General features: G+C 39.4%; 1 protein-coding gene across 10 annotated transcripts in view; it reads left to right on the top strand.

Annotated features, from left to right (window-relative positions):
• The window catches only part of znf618 (zinc finger protein 618), a 50,299-nt gene extending 29,812 nt beyond the window's left edge, over positions 1 to 20,487 (top strand). For 6 of the 10 annotated variants that reach the window (XM_086187419.1, XM_086187420.1, XM_086187417.1 and 3 more), the window contains 13 exons: positions 1,653 to 1,992; positions 2,853 to 2,930; positions 3,214 to 3,258; positions 8,207 to 8,296; positions 8,947 to 9,027; positions 9,170 to 9,259; positions 9,532 to 9,621; positions 10,282 to 10,359; positions 11,676 to 11,720; positions 12,349 to 12,426; positions 13,726 to 13,884; positions 14,261 to 15,360; positions 15,651 to 20,487. In XM_086187419.1, the coding sequence (XP_086043545.1) occupies positions 1,653 to 1,992; positions 2,853 to 2,930; positions 3,214 to 3,258; positions 8,207 to 8,296; positions 8,947 to 9,027; positions 9,170 to 9,259; positions 9,532 to 9,621; positions 10,282 to 10,359; positions 11,676 to 11,720; positions 12,349 to 12,426; positions 13,726 to 13,884; positions 14,261 to 15,360; positions 15,651 to 16,196 (2,820 nt within the window). In that variant the 3' untranslated portion in view covers positions 16,197 to 20,487. The remainder of the gene's footprint in view (positions 1 to 1,652; positions 1,993 to 2,852; positions 2,931 to 3,213; positions 3,259 to 8,206; positions 8,297 to 8,946; positions 9,028 to 9,169; positions 9,260 to 9,531; positions 9,622 to 10,281; positions 10,360 to 11,675; positions 11,721 to 12,348; positions 12,427 to 13,725; positions 13,885 to 14,260; positions 15,361 to 15,650) is intronic. The other 4 variants (XR_015110398.1, XM_086187421.1, XM_086187424.1 and 1 more) reach the window with 4 other exon arrangements.
• Positions 20,488 to 20,693: the final 206 nt, after the last annotated feature.

Genomic DNA, 20,693 nt, shown 5'->3' with positions numbered 1-20,693 from the left:
CACATTGCTTTTTTTGTGTGTGAAGGATTAGACATGCCCTGGTTTAAAAAAAGGAAAAAAAAGAAAAATTCACAACGGTGTAAATTCTGCCACAACACCGACAAATACCGCAAGTGTTGTCGGCTTAGACATAGCTTCCCTTGGGCTACATTTAAAAAAGAGAATGCTCAGAGAAGCCATGGCTGTATTTTGTGAACCTTATATATGATATTCACTGTGTTGTTGGGAGTATGACTAAGATAAAGACAGTTACTGTTTTTTAAAAAAAACACCATCCACAGTATTTTTACTTGTTAGTGTCGTGTAAAAATTAAACCCAGCCTCATAAAGTTAAAATTTCCCTGCTCATTGGACAAACTTTCCTGTAGAGAGAAGATGGCTTGATCACTGAACCTAATCTCATGCGCAGCAGGAATAGTTATTTATTTTGGCAAACAACTCCTGTCAACTATTTGCAATTACTTCATTTCTGTCTCCATGAGTCAGAAAATGTTAAAATTGAATCTCCTTCACTCACAGGTGTTATTTATTTTGTGGATATCACTTTTGTTTTTACTGAGGCTGTAATCAGGAATCGCACAGCTTGTCTGTGCTGCGACTAATTGAATTCGCTTGATATTTCCAGAAAGGTTACATGACTGTGGAGATGTCTAGATTCCACGGATTTAGTTTTGCAGTCCATATGTCACGAGTGATACAAGCCTTTTGGGGAGCATTTTCAATACATTTTTTTTCCCTCAAACACCAGCGCAGACAGTCACAGTCCCCAGGGGATGAATTGCACTGGTGTTGGTGAGCCCCTGATTTCATTTTATGGGTTCTGGCTTTATCCTTTGCTGTAACAGTCGGGCTGCGGTGTAAGAATGTAAATAAAGTCGGCCTTAAAAACTGAAAAGACATATTTAAGCGTGTTCATGGAAATAAATTAGTTTCTATGTGATTTAGCTCACAATGTATTTTATATCTCTACATTTGGTTGGCAGTTAATTGCAGAAAAACGTAAATGTATATCATTGTTCCAGTCGTAGTCTTGTTTGTTGAGGCTCATAGTTGGTCATGTATAACAAGAAACCTGTATATGGGATGTGAAAAAGACTTGTTGCTGTATTGGTGTGCTATTATTAGAGGACTAATTTTCCTTCTTTCCATAATATCAGTCATCCTGGTATAACTGTTTTGCTTGGTTGCATTTTGAGCACATTCTCTTGACAAGGCCTTTTATAGCCTTGTGCTGAAGTGGCAAGTTGTGTAATTAGGATATTTCTGAAATTAGAGCATTTGGGTGCCACAAGGCTGTGGGTTTAAAGCCATCACAGGTCACTTTTCACTGAATAGTGAAATGACTCTTCACTCCATGTATGTCTCATAGCTTCTTTGGTCTTTTTATTAGTTATCAGTTGCAGGCCATTGATAATCTTGCGTAGAATGATTCTATACTCCAATCAAAGCTCATATTTAGACACAACCTATTTTTGGTCTTTTGATACTGGATGTGTTGCCATAGAAATGACACATTTCTTTTTGACCCAGCAGAGCTACTGTTTTGCTTTGATACTACATATTAAGCTGACTTTGTGTCCTAGTCAGGTTGTTTATTGCTCCCTGTCATTAAAATATATTTGCACATGGCTTTGTTTTTTCTCCTCATCCAGAAACACTGGGTCAGAGGAGGTGGAGTCATGAGTGTACAAGAGGCACCCAATCCTGGGAAAGAGCAGGTTGACGGTGGGAGTGCAGCCAAAGAAGGCCCCTCACCAACCCTACCCTCAACAACCAAAAGTGCGAGTTCGCCACCTGTCACAGTAAAGAAAGAGCCTGGCACCTCAGAAACGAGTAATGGGAAAGTCGACGACCCAAACCCTGCTGAGATCTGTGTTGTCATTGGAGGAAATGATGGAAGAGCAAGTGGAGTTGGATCTCGTCGAGCTCAGACCGAGGGTATGTTTGCCCTTGGTACTCCTCCTCCAACGAAGAGCACAGACTCATGCATAGGTGTGTAAATATACTACACGTGAATATGTACCTGCAAATAAAGGTGGCCAATCTATTGACTATAGTCCATGAACCAAGCTCGTATCAATTAAATCTCAGATTTTCACGTCTTTCCTTAAGCTGTCGAAATGAGAGTTGGTTTAGCATGTAAGTTCTCTTGCAATCAGACACAGATTAAAAAAAATCCTACATGCAGTTGGGGGATGTACTTGAATATGAATCGGTTATTCCCGAAAGCACATATAATGCAATTGAATGAGAGATTTCATCAACTAGTGTTTTTGTTTGCATATTATTACAGTCAGTCACATCTGGTATTAATTAGTTGATTAATCGCTGGCCAGTGGTGAAAGATTCAACAGTTAATCTCATCATTGACATTAGAATGCATAATATTGTGCACCTGGTTTTCTGCAGTTGGAATGGTACAGTCTTGCAACAACAACAAAACACAGATATGTAAAATTTGACTCATGAGTCATTTTGATATTTGTTCACTTTATTATTCTGATAACATTTTTGCAAGACGATTATCCATTGGTGAAATAATCACATGCAAAAGCAAAGAAACACAAACCAGCTGTAAAATAAGTTGGACTCATTTTTCACTGTGTTTATTTCGACACAGTGCACAGGCCCTGTCATTACTGTCACTTTCTACAGACAATATGGCACCTCTAAATTTCTAGAAATATGTTGGTGCTGCTGAATTTTGTATTTTTCCAATGCTATGAGCTCATGTGAGGTGGCAGCTGTAATTATGAAGACAGAAATCTCAAAACCATCTCTGTGGCTGGAGACTGTACCATTATGGAATGAAAAAATGTCTCTCTCTTTTTTTATTTTGCATTCTTGTACAGGTTCCTATGTATGTGGGGTATGTGGGAAGAAGTACAAATATTATAACTGCTTTCAAACGCACGTCAGGGCACACAGAGGTAAGAGATTAAGGCAAATTATGATGTATTTTTCCTTTATGAAAGCTAAATTACGCCTGACTGCCCATTTTGTTTTTCCTCTACTGACAGCACTGTCCTAAAATTAATCATCTCATCATCTGCATGAGTCATACGTCTCCTGTCCTGGGCCTCTAAATTGTTTTAATCTGAGTGATAACAGTTTTAGCACACGTTGGAGGCTGCAACCAGATGTTGGCACACGTGCTCCTTTGTTCACTGAAATCTCTTAGGCTGACATTTATTTTCAATTTTTCCATTATAGAATCAGAGAGCATGGTTGGAGATGGTCTACCCCAGACACCCAATAGTGAGTTCACGTGTACACACTCCTCCACTGAACACACTCAACGTTTATTAGCACCAGAGAGCAAGCTGCTTATTTCATACTTGGCTCATTTTGCAGTTCAGATCATTGTGTTGTCTCATATTTTACAATTTTATGTAAGCTGAGTGAACTGTAGTTTATATTTGAATACACTTTGTCCCTGTGTCAATTAGCAGGCTAAACGCTTTGCTAACGTACACTCATATCAGGCAGGTAAGTCCACCTTTTCCACAGGTGATAGCCTGATACCTGTCACCTGCTGGGGTTTTGTCACAAGGTTTTGATGTTCACAATTAGGTTCACTGATAAATGAGCCAAATTAAAGTTGAATTAAATTAACTGAATCACAAATGAAAGACTTCATCACTTAATAGTCTCATATTGGAACCTGATAGAAAACATCACTTCAACAGTCCAGCTGAAGCAAACCCGAATCTAAAGTCAGTGTTGGCCTGTAGTAGGCCTGGGCGATTTATCGATTTCATCGATTAATTCGAGTTTATTGTTGCGGACAATTTAATAAATAAAAAATTTGTGTTTTTATTCCTGTTTATATGGTGCACCTTTTGTCCCCCAGGAGCTTCCATAGCTTTCCCCCTCGCCCCTCCCCCTCGTTTCCTGTGCACGCATAGCAGGAACATGGCTAATGAGAGCGAGAAGTTTGTTTTTAAGAAAGGAGTTGTATCGTCAATGGTTTGGAACTGGTTTGGAACTGGTTTGGGTTTGCGTGACAGACGTTGAACAGGTGACTGCACGCTGCAAAGTTTGTCTGAAGCCCATTGCAGCTAAAGGCAGCAGCACAACGACCTTATTTCAGCATCTAAAACGGAGGCATCCACCCAAGTGGGAGAGATGACACTCTTTGTGAGGGGAACAAGACCGCTATAACCAACAAACTTGCACTTACTAACTTACTGTGGTGGAATCATTTACCCGTGGGAAAAAAAAACGTGAATCAAATTTTTTGTGAATAAATCTTAGATTTTATTTTTAGTCCATATCGCTCAGGCCTAGCCTGTAGCTATGGGAAGGATCCTCTTTTAATGACATTATGTCTTCTACCTTGGCCAGTATTTTTCAGGCACCTACATCTCACTCCTAGAAATCATGCTGAAAGTTTGATTAGAACTAAAAATACTCCCACCTTGGAGTAGTACTTGAGTTATTTATAAAGCTTCCTACATGCACTCTCAGCAATCATTATGTGAATGTGCACATTGCTTAAAGGCAGCAGTATCAACATGGCCGAGAGAGAAGAATCACCTCTATAGGTAGAAAGATACATTATTGATCCAACGAGTTACTGCAGGATAATCAACTGAGGATTGAGAATTTCAATAACAACACAAAGCAGAATTGCAGACCAGCCAAAAAAAAAGGTACCATATACACAGACGGTAACAAATTAAAGGAAAAACCTGAAGTAATGAGTGGAGAAACAGGATGACATCCATGTATCCATCGATCCAGGATATAAGGCCCATGGGACTGATCTGATCGGGTCCTGCAGCCCTCCCTCGGTGAAGTCTCTCCATCTGCCTCCTAACCTGGTGTATCATCCAATTGCACAGACAAAAATTACAATTATATTAGATGTGTAAGGAATAGAAACACTGAACCGAGAGGTCTGTGACAGTTTTAATAAGATGTCCAGAGATGCCGCTCGGCACAAAAAAAAAGCCCTGATAGATTAAATTCTTAAGAGGATGACTGGCATGCCAATTTATAAGTGTATTTTTAAATATAGCACTCCTTTGGGAGCCCCAAAAGAGTGAAGAATGACAGGATGAAAAAAAATTACTTAGATTGGTAGCAAATAATTTGATATTGATAATTAAACAGTAGAGTGGCCGTCTAGCAACCAAAGTGTCGCTGGTCCAATCCTCACTTCCCCCGTATCCCAAGTATCCTTGAACAAGATACTGAGCCCCTAATTCCTCCTGATGGCCCTCCAACAGACTGGTGACCCGTCCAGGGTGAACCCCGCCTCTTGCCCAGTGTCAGCTGGGACAGGCTCCAGCCCCGCCACGACCCTTAACGAATGAGCGGTATAGAAAATAGATGGATGGATGGATAATTAAACACAATAATTACCCTTACAAAATAGTTGCTCTCTCTCTCTCTCTCTCTCTCTCTCTCTCTCTCTCTCTCTCACTCACTGTGTGTGTGTGTGTGTGTGTGTGTGTGTGTGTGTGTGTGTGTGTGTGTGTGTGTTATTGACCACCAAGAGGGTTAAAGCTCAGGTTTAGGTAATATCTAGATCACCATGAATGGAAGGCCACAGTATTAATTTGATAGAACCCTGTTTTACGGAGTATGAAATTAAGTGCAAAATGGGCCTTGTTTGGTTACATATCCAGGTTACATGCCACCTGAAATAGAAAACAAAATTTAAACAATGAAATTGAATATGAAATCCATCATGCATCAACCAAAATAAAATAAAATGCTAGTTTGCATTTTCTTTGAATAATGACATCATTTTTATAGACTAGTTTTGCCTGTTTGCAGTACACAACACCTATTATTATTGTTTAAGAAACATTCCAGTAGTCATATTTTCATTGAGGTTTATTTGTGTTTTGTTACGCAACCAAACAAAATAATTTTGAAAGCATCAATTACAATTAAAAAAACAGATTTGATAGCAAAAGTTTCCAAATCATAATCACAAGATAGATTCCTAAGCAAATTATCCACATGCAATCTATTTTTAATTGCAATAAAATCAATGTGTCCTTATCTGAAAGTTTTGTTTGGAAGTGATGAAGTTTTGCTTGCAAATTGAAAACCTTCACATGTGTTGCAACATGTGTTGCAACATTGTTGTTTGACACTCAAAAAGGTTGGCGCCCATATTCCTAGGTATATTATTCTGATTATATGCAGTCAAACAAAACAGATCTAAGGCAATAACTTTCCACTGCATTAATTTCTTTTAGGCAAGCAAAGGTTTTCAATCTGCAAACAAAACACATTTGTTTTATTTGCAATAAAGAAAAATGACTGCAGAGTGAAATGTTTTGCTTACAAATCTATCTTTTAACTGCAATTTAGAAAGTGTACTCCAAATCAGTGTTTTCATTGTAGTGTGGAAAGCCTTGATCTCAAAATCATTTTGGTTGATTGCAAGGACACAAATTAACCTCCATATATCTTTGGCTTTGGGTTTGTTTTAAGAGCCAGGTAAAAAGCAGATATTCTTCGCACCACTTACAACATGTCCTCCCCTGTGCTTGATGTTTTGAAGGTGTTAATTACATTAAGAAATGCCAGGAATTCACTTATTTATCAAAAATATTTCAATTATGTAAATTTGTAGGGAAAATGCATGGTTTATAAGCCTTGTGATGAAATAAATGCAATTACATTTCAGCATCCTAATCAGTGTTGTAGCTGTATCACTATTTCAATTAAGCATAAATTACACTTTTTTGCTGTTAAGTGAATACATTGGTTGTTGTAAATAAAATAAAAAAATATACCAGAAAATTAATACATTGAAACTTTTTAATCTAATATTGGAGGCACAACATGCAAAATACCCTGGAGACCTAATTTCTCACACAGCTTCCTGCTGAGAGCGATGGGAATCCTGTTGAAGACGCATGTCGTGTGTGCCAAAGTTCGTCAAAACAGTTTGTGGCCCAACCCTAATGGGTGCTGTTAGGGTTCTTCTTCTGCTATGGTACCATCAGTCAGGAGGTGGAAGGAGAAAATGTCCTTCAGTGGATTAAACCTGAAACAACTGGGGGGTAAAAATAGGGTTTTCTGTCTCCTCATCATTTCAGGCTGTGCAACAGATTGCCCTCAAACAGGATTTCACTGTAGTATGCCAAGAGGCACTCTTAGCTCTCTTAATTGCCAATAGCCACTTGGCTAAAGTGGGTTTCCCACTGCAACCAAATTAGCAGAAGCAGAACAAATAATCTGCATCTCCAATGTCCCTAATATCCTTTCTGTTAGCCCCTTACAAACTCTGAAGAAGTCACTGGGAAACTAGTGGAACAGTTAATTGGTAGACAAGGTGCGACAGTAACGTGAATATAACTATAACGACGTGTGCGTGAAAATATATATATATATTTTTTAAATATATATATATAAAATTTAAAAATATGTAAATAAGTGAGCCCTTGTTTCTTGCACTGAAATCCTTTTCTACAAATAAAATGTGATTAGCTGGTTTTTCAAACGTGTTGAACTGCTGGATGTTGGAATTATTTAAAGTTTGCTCACTGTACCTGCCTGTCCAAGGTACAGTGGGATTTTCAGTCTCTTGCTTTCTGTGGTGCAACAAAGCAAAGTTTGTTTTCATGAATGTGCCATTGCCAGCTGTGGCCAGAGGCACAAATTTTCACTATTACTCTGTGACCTAATTCATTTTAGTCAGTGAAGGGTCAAGGTCAATGTGCCTGCACAGAATGCAATTTTCACCATAAAGCTAGAATTTCCATGTTAGTTATGACATAATATCCACCTTAAGGTCTAATGGGGTATTTTCCTTTATATTGTGCATAATATGCTAAAATGAATTCTAAAGCAGTATAGGTATTTGAGATTGGAATTGTTTGAAGTTCAGGTCACCCCCTTCTTGAACCAGAACACAGGAAGGAGGCCATCTGATCTTCTGGTCATTGACAACAAGCAAAACAGTTTTACTGATATGGAGCTGTAATACTACATATCAAAATATTCGAAATGTTTTATGAACATACTTTTAAAGTCTGCACTGTATATAGTATATTATGAGTCATGACTAACAAGTGGCAACTGGACTGGTTAGTGGAAGCATAGAACCACAACGCATAACTATTTTATTATCACTTTTAGTTCATTATATTTAAGATTTTTGTCTTCAGTCATCTAAAATCATTGCTGGATGTCAGTGCCAGGCATGCATTAACTGTGCTCATCTCTCTGTCTGTAGGTAGCTTCCGTTACTCCTGTGATATCTGTGGCAAGAAGTACAAATACTACAGCTGCTTTCAGGAACACCGTGACCTGCATGCAGTAGATGGTAACCACGAGTTTCTGGAAAACTTGCATGACTATTCAGTTTTGCTTTGACACTTGAAATCTGGAGCTTGAAGGTCATTCATGAACGAGCTTCCCTCTAGGTAGCTGATAAACGTGATGGCCTCGCATGGGCAGCGGGGCACACCTCACAACACACACCATAAATCCTCCTAGTTCTCAGCAAATCAGGAGGCCAATCTTCATTTGTTTCGCAAAACCGAGGATTAAAGCTCACCTACAGATTGAACTCTCCCATTGGTGTTACACAAATTGGCTCTTAAGACCATCCAAATTCACATTCATAAATTATCCATCTGCCCCTCATCTGAAGGAATTACTCTCTCTCTTTATAACACACATGGATGTTTCTCTCCTCTATATCGCCTTTTTAAATTACATGGAACCACATGTAAGAGTAGTCGGCACAAAGCTCACAGACAAGGAAAATTATCTATATTATATAATTGTATACTCACACACACATATATATATATATATATATATAAAACTTGTGTCTTAAAGTTTTTGGTGGGTGAAGTATCAATGTATGGATGTTGATACTGGCATCAAAATTGCATGTTTGTAAGATTTTTGTGTTATGAAAGGAACACATAATTAGTTAAGAACAAATTGCGCATGTTTCTCTGTCAGATCCCTATGAACAGGTAGTGTTACCTGTGGATGGCCTTAAAGAGGAGGAGCCAGTTGAACCCTATCAGAAAATTGGACCAAGTAAGAGGGTTTGATGTACTTTATTTATAACCACACGTTTTAAATGCACAACAGTCCAACTTAATATATAATAATGCTGGTTTGATGACTGACACGGATTTTGATGACAGCTATGCTTTTGTGGTGGTTTTCTCCTCTTCAGAAACTGGGAGCTATGTTTGTGAGTTCTGTGGGAAGCAGTACAAGTATTTCAACCCATACCAGGAGCACGTTGCACTTCACACACCAATGGGTGAGTCCATTTAGTTCCCGCTTTGACACACTGTGTATTATTTAAAAAAAAAAAAAAAAGTAGGATTATATGTAAGTATAATGCATAATCTTGAGTACCTATCAAAGTCATTTTGGAGTGTGAAAGATAACACATTTTATGGAAGTGCCAGCATCTCGATGTTTTACAGTATTAGCCTTGCTCTTTTTTCAGGAAAACCAATTGATTTGATGTAACCCTGCTATGTTCCAGTTGAACTATAATTGACTACAATTGAATCTCTTTCCACTTAGGCTCTTTTGATCTGAAAGCATCACGGGTACAGGAATGTGGCAGCATGGATATGAGTAAATTTGGCCACAGCCAAACTGGTAAGATGAAGGGTAAGCCTATTTTGTTTTTCTCCATAACTTGAACACTCATGAAACTAAAGCAGAAATATGATAATCAAATCTCTGCATCTGAAAAACGGCATGTACTTTTTCTTATTTTTCCAGCAATATTGACTAATCGTACACATTATATTTTTAATCCATGATGTAGAACTTTACTGTTGTTTAATTGGTTGAGGTTGTCAAATAAAGCCAGGTCAAAATCAAACAAAGATTGATGGAAATAAAATTGGTAAAAAAACAGGTGAATTTAGTAAGAAATCAAACACTTGGAGTACAAAACTATTAAAATGTAATAAAGAAAAAACCATCAAGGTTTTTCCCTACGTTTTTTTTGTCATCAAATTCAAGCAGACAGACGGACACACACATATTTCAGTACATGACAAAATTAACTGCACTTTTCCCCAACACAACTATTTAAAGCATGGCACACACTCACAAGTGGGTCAAAAACATGGAATTAAAAGGAGGAATTAATTCCGTATTAAAATGTGATGTGTCCATAAACATTTTGATCCTTTAAGTCTGTTAGCGTGATTGATTGGCGTAAACTTAGAACGAGAATAAATTGTATGCCACTGACTTCTCAAAATTATCCACATTATTTAGTGTTCGCATGACAGTCATTGTTTCTCCTTTCATTTGCAGACAGTCCATTCAGAAGGAAACTGGAGAATGCCATTCAGTCTAGTCTGGTCGACACTAACAGTTCACAGAATTCAAGCGGTGAGCATTGAGTCACTTATTTTATTTTCATGTGTGTATTTTTTACTGGAGCTACAAAGCCGATTTGGGGAACGGAAACAAGAGGAGTAGATTGAAATAGATGTAGACTGTATTAGGGCACTGATGCCCAGGCTAAAAATTGAGAAGGGGGAGGAATAGAGCATGTGAAGAGGTTTGAGTGATGTTGGTACATAAAGCTGAACATGGCTAGCTTGTGGATTTTTACATAACAAAATACCAACACCAAATTTTATACATAAATAGCCAACTAGAATTGATTGAAATGGGTACAAAAAAGGTAGCTGTCATTGATGAAAAAACAAAGGGTGGGGCTGAGCAGGTTATAGCCATATCTTTTATCATTTACCAGAAATCCAGACATCTTCAGCCTGTGATAGAGAATAGATTTTCCAACTATTTTGAGCAATTGTAGTTTTGATCATTTTGGATAAACTGATCATGTTTAACAGCACGGTAACATAACAGTGTTTTGTTTTTGTTTTTTTTACTATCTGAACCAAATGTAGAATTATGCTTTTGTTTTGGAGCAACAAAGTATAAAAATAATTTTATTTTAATGGAGTTAACTTGAATTCCCTATATTTTTGTTAGTTTGCTTTTAAAATGTCAAACTATACCTGCTGTCAATAAGGAACCTTTGCAGCTGAGCCATTTCAGCCTCTCCTCCAGCCTTTGGCATGTGCCTCTTCATTTACTAAATGCCTAATGGAAAATATAAAATTTTAAATGTCAAGTCTTTTTCACCACTAAGGGTTTAAGGGTTGTAAATGCATGTGAGCTAAGCCCCTGGCTAAGACAGCAGCCCCTCGTCTCTTAACCGGCAGCAGGGGACAGGAAGAAGGACGGAGACCAACTGATGTCTTTGTTTTTCTAAAACTTCACTCAGTATTTTGATGTCAGGAATATTATTTTAGGCATTTTTACTTTTTTCCCCCCAGTGAGTTGATGCATATGCAGGAAGCAGAAAAGTCAATAGCTTTTGTGAACGTAGCTGTTGCTGCACTGGAAAAAGTAGTTACATTTATTGATAAATGTCAGTTAGTGCATGGCTGTATTTGGAATGTTAAAATTGTACTCATCCCTGACATGACTCGATATTCTGCCTGATGATAAAATACTCTTGTGCCTTTATCTTGTAAGTACCCCTTAAACATTTGACCTTCAGACTTGATTTCTTGGTCCTGGATTTGATCAATTTGTATTAATACATACGGTCCAGTCATAAATATGTATAGATTATGAACAGTTGACATGATCAGCATCATCATAACGCCCTTCCATCCTCCTTTTCACAGGAACTCCAAGCCCCCTGGTGGCCAGCTCCTTCTCTACAGCACAGAGTAAGTCAAGCCCACCTTTCTGCTCAAAGCAATATTAGCACATGCAGCTTTCCATTTCATTTCACTTTTTTTTGTGGGGGGGGGACTTCTTTTTTTTCCCCCCTTAATCATTGTTTTGGTGCAGACGGTTTTTCCACGATCCATTGGAATTCTCCAGATTTGCTGCATTTTCTTTAATCTCTGGGGAATGTCTCCACAGGATGATTAATGCTTGCTAACGGCAGCTATGTACCTTAATGACAACTAAACACTGGCCAACTCATTCTGGTTCAAACATCGTTGTACAAACATTGTCCAAAAACTTCAGGTTAGGTTTTATTTTAAAGATTGTAACATTTACTCTGGATCTTGTAAAAAGGCTGTATGGTCAGCACCGTAATCCCTTTACATATGTTGCTACTGTATGCAGAGTATTACGGAAACTGTTGCCAACTGCATCACTAAATGAATTGCTCTTGGCTTCGAATCATAGACCGATAGGTGATATTTTGATGGGACTGATGCACAGAGCGTCACATTTGTCCTTCAGGCAGTCTAGAGGGATAGTAGAGGCTACTTGATCGACAGGTGCACAGTATTTGCAATTGACAAAGAGTCAACGCTCTTGTGGGCCTTGTGATTTTTTTAGAACCCTACACTTGTGGTGCCTGTGGCATCCAGTTCCAGTTCTACAACAACCTGCTGGAGCACATGCAGTCCCACGCTGGTGAGTCCGCCACTACAAATGCATGTAAGCTCGTCAGCAAAACAGTTATGTGAAGGTGCCCTCAGTGGCTGCTATGCATGTGGACTTATATGGTCACAAGTCACGCTTTGTCTCTTATTGAGGTGAAGGCTTTAAATTGTAGAAAGAACTTACAGATAGGGTTGGGCCAGTGTAAAATTTTTAAACCAGCAGGAAAATTAAGCCCAACATCAGACAGCATTCCAAATTCCACCAACAGGGATTGCACTCAACTCAGCTGCTCCTCCCTAATGGAACACAATGATGTTGCTCTGAGCTGGTTTGCCAAATGCTGATAAACACAAGAAAGGGACTTGGTTCTTTTGTCAGCCCCAAATCTGAGATTTTTAAAGCCCACATGCACCTCTAGACATGACCTGGCTTGGAGTCCTCCAGGCCAGACATGAAACAGACTTTATCCTGTTAACTCCCTCTGTGTAATATTAGATGCACATATTTAGCTGTTTTCTTCCAAATTCAGGGCAAGCAATCATAGCATTGGTATCATATCAATCATGTTGAAATTCTTTTTTTTATTACAAATTCAGTATAAGTTGTATTTAGTGCTATGATGCTGCTGGCATAGGTTACCAGAAATGATCCCAGTGACAAATGCTGGTTCAGCTGGTTTGCATATATTGGAGCTGACTGACACCAGTACACCAGACCACCCAAACTGAGAAACGGCACAACTCTAGAGTCCCAAGTTGTTTAAATGGTGGTTGTTGCAGATCTGGTTCTGAGGCTGCTGGATCAGGTTCTTATGACTCTGTTTTATAAACGTTCTGGACTTAGTGAGATTTTGTTACTATGTTTTATGTACATGAATTTGTATTATTTGGTATTTTACTTGATAAATGAGTTAAGTGTTTACCCTCCTTTGATTCATGCTGACTGCCCTTGTTTTATCATCTGGACGGTTTTAACTGGGCTTCACCAAGATAGTGAAGATGAAAATAAGATCATATTTATGCTAGTCAAGAATCTGGTTCTCATCTCTGCTGTTGTGATGATATACCGCGTACAATACCATTTGATTTTGGGCTGTTGATTTTGTGGGAATTGACTGAGAAAATCTCTTAGATAACATTTAAACTTTTATGGTTTTAAATATATTTTGTTTAAATTTAGTATGTTTGTTATTTTCTTTGTCTAAGTAGTTTATTTAATTTGTGTCATGGTTTTATTCTTTACATTTTCTCCACAATCATACACTTTCTCCATTAAAGCCATTGAAATATTGTGACTTCTTTCTGACCTTTTTTCTCTGTATCTCCTTAGCTGACAATGAGAACCATACCAAAGGGGACTCTCCAAAAACCTCCTCAGCCTCGGGTCCTCAGGAGCAAATGTGGAGAGCTTCTCAGGCTCAGGCCCTTCCCTCAGTTAAACTTCAAATCCAGCCTCAAAATATCGCCCAGAGAAACCACACCATCAGCCGTATGTTCTACTATTTATTTATTTCTCCTTTACTTTCAAAATATACCTGGCATGTTTTGGCACATCAAGTTTGTGGGCAATGTTTTTTTTTTTTGGTTTTGTTTTTTTGTTTTGTTTTGGCATTTTCAACTTGTTCAGTAAATAAACCTCCTCATATTTCGCACTTCTGTGACTTTCATCCTGTTGCTCATGCATGACGTACTTGCTTCTTCTATTTACTAGCTTGCCATTTTTTTGGGATAAATAATAATGCCCCTAAACACATGATATGCATTTTCTCTCAGTTTAGGCTTATGTGGTTTGTAAATCGCTAACAGTAATCATTTTTCTCTTTTTTTCCTTGCTTTACCTGTCCATCTGCTGTCTGTGCTGTCAGAGAGTAATGGACTCCCTGAGAAGGAGCGCCAGCAGGTGGCTGAGCGGCTCTTACGGGTAATGTGTTCAGACTTGAGCATGCTAAATGTGCTCAACAGCAAGGACTTCCTAAAGTTGGCACAGACTCTAGTGGATACGGGGGCTCGTCACGGTGCCTACTCCACCCGTGATGCCCTTGGCAACATGAGTGCCTTGGCACTGCGCCAATTACCACGCATGTACAACCAAGTCAAAGTCAAAGTCACGTGTGCTCTAGGCTCCAATGCTTCTCTTGGCATAGCAGTCACCTGCCACTCCCAGACATCGGGCCCGGACGCCTGCTATGTTCTAACAGCCTACCAGGTGGAGGGCTCAAGACTGAAGCGCTATGTACTTGGTGTAAGGGAGGCCGAACTCAGAGAAGGGCCTGAGCAGGTATACCACTGGGTGCAGAATGTGCTGTCTGAGTTTGTGATGTCAGACATTCGCACTGTGTACGTGTCAGAGCCCCGGGTGTGGGCTGCAGGAATTGGGGGATCACCAATTGGCAGCGGGGGCCGGGGGAGGATATGCTTGCGATGTGCAGGGTGTTCGCTCGGTGCTGTTGTCCAGGCGGTTCTTGGCAAGCGCAGCCTCCAGGCTCGAGGGCTCCATGAGTTGGCTGAGCTTCTCTCAACGTGCCGGGATATTGCTTCCTCTACCACACTAGCACTTCGTGAGGAACAGTACACCAACACATCCACAAGCACAACTGAGGAAGGAGCACAAAGCAGCCCTGCACAGTGCCCCACCCCTCCTTGCTGGGATCGCATGGCTGAAGCTCTTCTGCAGGTCCATGCCCACTTTGAGCAGATTTGTGAGGCATACGGTCGCAGTAAGTCCACAGCTCCTCTCCTCCAAGGCCTCAATAAGCACTTGTTAGGGACACTGGCTTGTCTGCTGGCACCTCTTCGCCTGGCAGCTCTAGAGCTGAGCAGTCAGAGGAGACCAACCTTACAACAAGTGCTGCCAGTCTACCTACGCTTGGAGAAATTCTTTACATCAAAAGCTGGGGAGGCTGGGACTGGCATGGCTAGCAAACTCTGCCACTACTTCCTAGAAGCTCTCAAGGAAAACTTCAAGGTACTGAACTGGTATTTCGTACTTTCATCTGCTTAAATAAGCAGTTCTTTAGAATCACAAGCAGCAGGGTTGTTACTGTTGACTTTTAATTGATGTTCATAATTCTGTAGTGTGTCTCAACAAAAGAATGTTGCAAGATTAGAATGTGCTAATGTTTGCAGCATATGGCAGAAATGAATTATGATATCAGCATTGAGATTTTAGTCAGGAACTGTCTCTGACCATGTCTTTGTTGACAGGTTTTAAGCCTCCCAAAGGACTGACGGTTATTTCATTGTCTCTGTCTCTAGGTTGAACGAGCCCACCAGGTAGCCATGGTATTGGACCCACAACTCAAGCTACGTTCAGTGCCAGCTTACCAACATGAGGACATCATCTCCCGTGCCTGCGAAATGGCTGCTGAAACCAGGGATGGGGGTATTACTGGCGGTGGAGGATCGGGTGGTGATGAGCGAGACACCGATGGCCCACCGACCCCTAAAATAAGCCGTGTAGAGGGAGCTGGAAACAATGGTGGCACATCAAGGGGTATGTCGTCTTGTGCAGTGTCTGGCAAGGATGAGAGTCAAAGTCAGGTTAGAAAAGAAATTTTCCAGTACCTGGCTGAACCTCTTCTCCAAGGCACAACCGATCTCTTCCAATATTGGAGCTCAACAGTAAGTGAGAAATTCCCCAGGCTTGCTCGCCTGGCACTGTGGCTACTTGCTGTGCCTGCAGTGGGTATACGCAGTGAATGCGTGACTGTGTGTGAGCAGAGTTTGGCTATGAAGAGGAGGCAGCAGGTAACTGCTGAAGAGATGAACAAACTCATTTTCCTTCGCTCTAACATGGGCTAGAAGAGAAGCCCAACCAACCAAACAGTCACCTCCCACCAGTGACTCAACACTATTATTTATATAGGTTTAGACCAACTGTAAACTTAAATGTGTATGGACAACAAATACTTCTTGAGACAGATATTTACTTTAAAAAACTCATGTTGTGTAATTGGCTGACTGCATATTTTATATGGAGATAGTCGTTCAGCACTCTGGACAAAATTTCGGGGTGGAACGGTATCTGTCTAAACATTGTCCTGTTTGGTACACCACCCTCGGTTTGGGACGCACATGTAAGCTTGAAGGGATTTGTCTAAATACGGCCGCAGCTCCAGACGAATGACTCAACTGCTAAAAGGCTACATGCTGTTATTCTTATTGGATGGCAACATTTGTCAGGTAAAGTCAGCTTTCACTGCTTGAATTAACTGTTCTACTCTTCTGGGAGGACTATAGAAGACTATGTGGACTATGACAGTATATACTGTAGCATATACAGTTGGTTTAAGAATATTAGTTCTGACAAAACCATTCAAGTGGTGAATTTTCACTGCCGTTGTACCTCTGACAAACTTCCTAGAGTTTTCCTTCCTCAGAATTTTCAGCCATGGGATATGGTCAGATAACATAGAAACCGTCGCAAACTAATTTGAGGCTGTCATCAGTGGCCTCAAATGTAGCTGGAGATTATTTGCATGCACTACACTGCATGCCTTTTTCATTCAAAAGGGGTAAAGAGCAGCTGATTAAACTTGCGATGCCTTCCTCCTTGTTTGTCACAAATGAAAAGTCCTCCAGTGGTTGATTTTCTTTCTAAAACCTAGGCTCAAGGTCTTAACGCTGCTACATATGCAAGTCAAATTGCTAGACTTGCACTGAAAAGACAACATTCTAGTGTTCAATTAACTGTAATCTGGTTTTCCAGTGTTTATTACATGAATAAGGAGAAAAGCATCATACTGTGGTCACCCTTAGCGCTGATCTCACTCAGCCTCATTGTACAGTATCTGAGTTGGACTGACAGGGAACTAACACATTGGTGGATAAACCTTTCTTAATCCTCATTAATGTTTTAATACTTATGGTACTACAGAGTATTAAATACACAATAATAAAACCTTGATTTTTCTCATAAAGCCATTTTTAGGTGGCTTGATGATCGTTTCCACTGCTGATTTTCTTTGTTTCAGATTTTTACACTGAAAATGTCTTGCGCATGTACCCTCAGACAAACGGCAGTAGTGTTATTAGCCATCAGTTTGGGTGACTACAAGCAGTCGTTGAAGCTATTCATCATTATTGTGTTCATCCATGCGTGGTTGCTGTGTTTTGCTTTTCTTTCACAACTCAGCGAGAAAAGGCTTGTCTGTTTTTTCCCTCTTCTTCTTCTTTTCTCTTAATGCGTGAGCTTCAGATTTTCATTTTTCAAGGCAATAAGCTTTATCCTAGGGCAAAGTCTCCGTATCTATCCGTATCTATTAACACGACTGTTCTCATCACGTTCCCACTGTTAATTGTTTTAACAGTTCATCGTTTTCAGTTTGTGAAATCAATCTCAGGAACGAGTGCACCCAAGCAGGCACCGCCACTTTTTCCTCACTGTACCGAAAAAAAAAACACACACCAAAATTGTGACCTCAATGCCGAGGTATGTACTGAACCGTGACTTTTGTGAGACGTTCCACCCCAAATACAGTTAGTGCCACTTGCAACAAATAAAGAAAAAATATCACTGACGTTTTTTTTTTTTTTTTGTGATTATTATATTGAGCATGGAGATGATTTTTGCCAGTACATTCACTAAAGTCAACACTAATGAAGTTGAGTTATTTATTTTTTTATGGATTCTAGGATACCTTTGTGTGAGCTAATACCTCCCTTAAATGACTTTGATGAATGGAAGTTATACTGTAAATTTGTTTGTTGCCTCTGGTACTAATTATTCAAGTACTAGTTTTTCGTCTTCTGTGTTTGGGCCTTAAGTCACTTTCATGTCAAACCCTTCAGTCAGAGCCAACGTCATGCCTTTATGTTGCTTATTAATGGCCTTATTTTTACCATCTTCTGTGCAGCTTGTAGTTTTCCTTTTACCACTCTGGTCCACTTTAAGGGTCATGAATGAGTATCGGCAACAGTGTCCTCTAGTGGTCAACTATGGACTTCGACAAGTGCTTTTATCCGCAAGCTCCCTTGGGTTGGAAAGAGACAAACTGAGCGTTTGTGCTCATGATGTCTTCTCTTGGTTTTTAAAATACAGGTCAGTAATTAATCTAATAGCTTAACACACTTATCCCCTGTATAAAGACTGAGTAAAAACCAGCCAGTGTTAATCACATCTGCAGGCGTGAGAATGTGATATCAATACTACACTGGAATTGTGAGATGAGACTCATTCGGAGCTTTGCTTCTCATATTTATGACTTTTTATTTTATTTTTAAAACCTATTTTTAATGCTCTCCTGCTTTGCATTCACCTGAGAGAAAAAATTCCCTGTTTTTCTAGAATAATGAAGTTTCACGGAAGAAATCAGTCTGTCAGGTTTTGTTTCCGAATTAACAAGATAATTATCTCATTCAGAAAGAAAATACCAGTTTTCGCAAAGTAATGAGATAATCGGGGGAAAAAAATGCTTTTTGATTTGAATTAATGACACGTTTTAATGAAGGGGAAAAATTCAGGCCTGTTTTTCCTGATTTAATGAGATAAATATCTCGTTAAGTCGTAAAAAAACAACCCTGTTTTTCTGAATTAATGAGAAGCTTTCATGAAGCAAAAGTCATTTGGCCCCTGCTTTTCTGAATTAATGAGATAATGGACAACCGCAAGGTCCTGAGGTGCCGGTGAAAAAGTTGACAAGCCCATGACTATCTCACCTTGTTCCGAACCTAAAGCAAACTTAAAGTGGATTCAAGTGAGCGGGCAGGATGTGTTTGCTTCTGGAGAGCTTTCTCTCGGCATTCAGAGGTATCTGCTAAATTCAGAAAAACCGTCTTACTTCCATGAAAACGGTATCTTGGGGATTCAGAGAAACAGGGTTATTTGTTCCTCAGGTGAAGCAGTCCTCTTCCGCAGGCGCCATTCCAGTCACATTTCTATCAAAGCTTGTACCATGGACAAACTCAGTCATGTGACTCTGGTACTCATGTTCTCTCCATTTTCCTTTTTTTTCAGCTCTGACTCTGCCTCTGTGCACAGACAGCCAATAGAAACACTGTACTTGAACACGGGGATGTAACCGAGGCATCACCCTTATCGATCGATCGCTCTGATCGAGGGTTATTGGTCACTCTTGTGGGAGTTTATTGCAGGTGAATTTTGGCAAACGGAAAACTAATCCGACTGATCATTTAGGATAGGACATCAGCACACACCTCACACTGGACTTTTTAAGGGCATCTGGCTGGGACGGTCTAGTGTAAAGCCAAGAACAGATGAGTCAAGACTCGGCGTGAACGCAGGTTTTATTTAATGAAATGATTCAGCTTTTTATAGAATTGATTAAAATGTCTGAAATGCTTAAATTATGTCCATCAAAGGTCTAATCTTGTGTTTCACTACTATACGAGTGGTTTTTATTAGACTTTCTGCATCTTTACCTCCATCTGGCTTCTATTAAGTTTCATAAATGCCTCCTTCTCTTTCATTTCTTACTGTTTCTTAATTTGGTCATTAACTTTAAAAAAAAAGGAAAAAAAAAAGCCGTTGATCAGTTTTACCTCTGTAGAGTAAATGGAGAATGACTTGACCGAGACGTACATCATTCTATGGTGATCATTTCCATTCTAGGAATCTATATCTATATACTGATTTTATTTTAGACTGATTTATCTCATTTATATTTTGGTAGAGATGGAGAAAAAAAATATCTGTAAATGACATTTTAAATCTTTTCAATACCAATCCAGTGTTTTACCTCAATACTCAAAGGGTAATATTGTGATCAAAAGATTGGAAATCAGCTGCTCTTGCAAAATTTTCTGAGAAATATTCAAAATACTGTGGTTTTAAGTTTGTTACTGAAGCAGCAATCAGATGAAGGGATTTTTATGACAGTTTTTAAATACGTATTTTAAATAGGATATGCTCTGGGACAAAATGCCATTGTTGACATAAATATGTCAACTTAATTTTGATTAGCATTCTTCTTTTTTTGTTTTGTTGTTGATTTAATGAGAACTATATCTAAGATATGCATGCTTTTTAATAAGAATACTGATATATAAAGTTATAAGCCAGTGTTCTTCATGACGTGGAAGTGAATCATGGTGACTCAAAATACTCAAGTCAGATAAGCAACCCTTTTGGGGGTGGGGGGGGGTGCTTGTGATTGGCGGGGGTGGGGGTGGGGGGGGGGTTAGTGATGCTGATCATGGGTTGGTATTTATGAGTTGACGACATCATCCGTTTTCAGAGGATGCATTATGTAAATACAAGAGAACTGCTGTTTGTATGCCACAAGGGGGCGCCTTCATTTCAGAGATACAGTAGGGAGCACCAATAACATTATACCTCTT

This window comes from Aulostomus chinensis, chromosome 19, assembly GCF_037954235.1.
Source record: "Aulostomus chinensis isolate RoL2024-O1b breed Wild chromosome 19, RoL_Achi_v1.0, whole genome shotgun sequence".
NCBI lineage: Eukaryota > Metazoa > Chordata > Actinopteri > Syngnathiformes > Aulostomidae > Aulostomus > Aulostomus chinensis.
The sequence above is the reverse complement of the archived record's forward strand: the minus strand, read 5'-3'. Positions and strand labels throughout refer to the sequence as shown.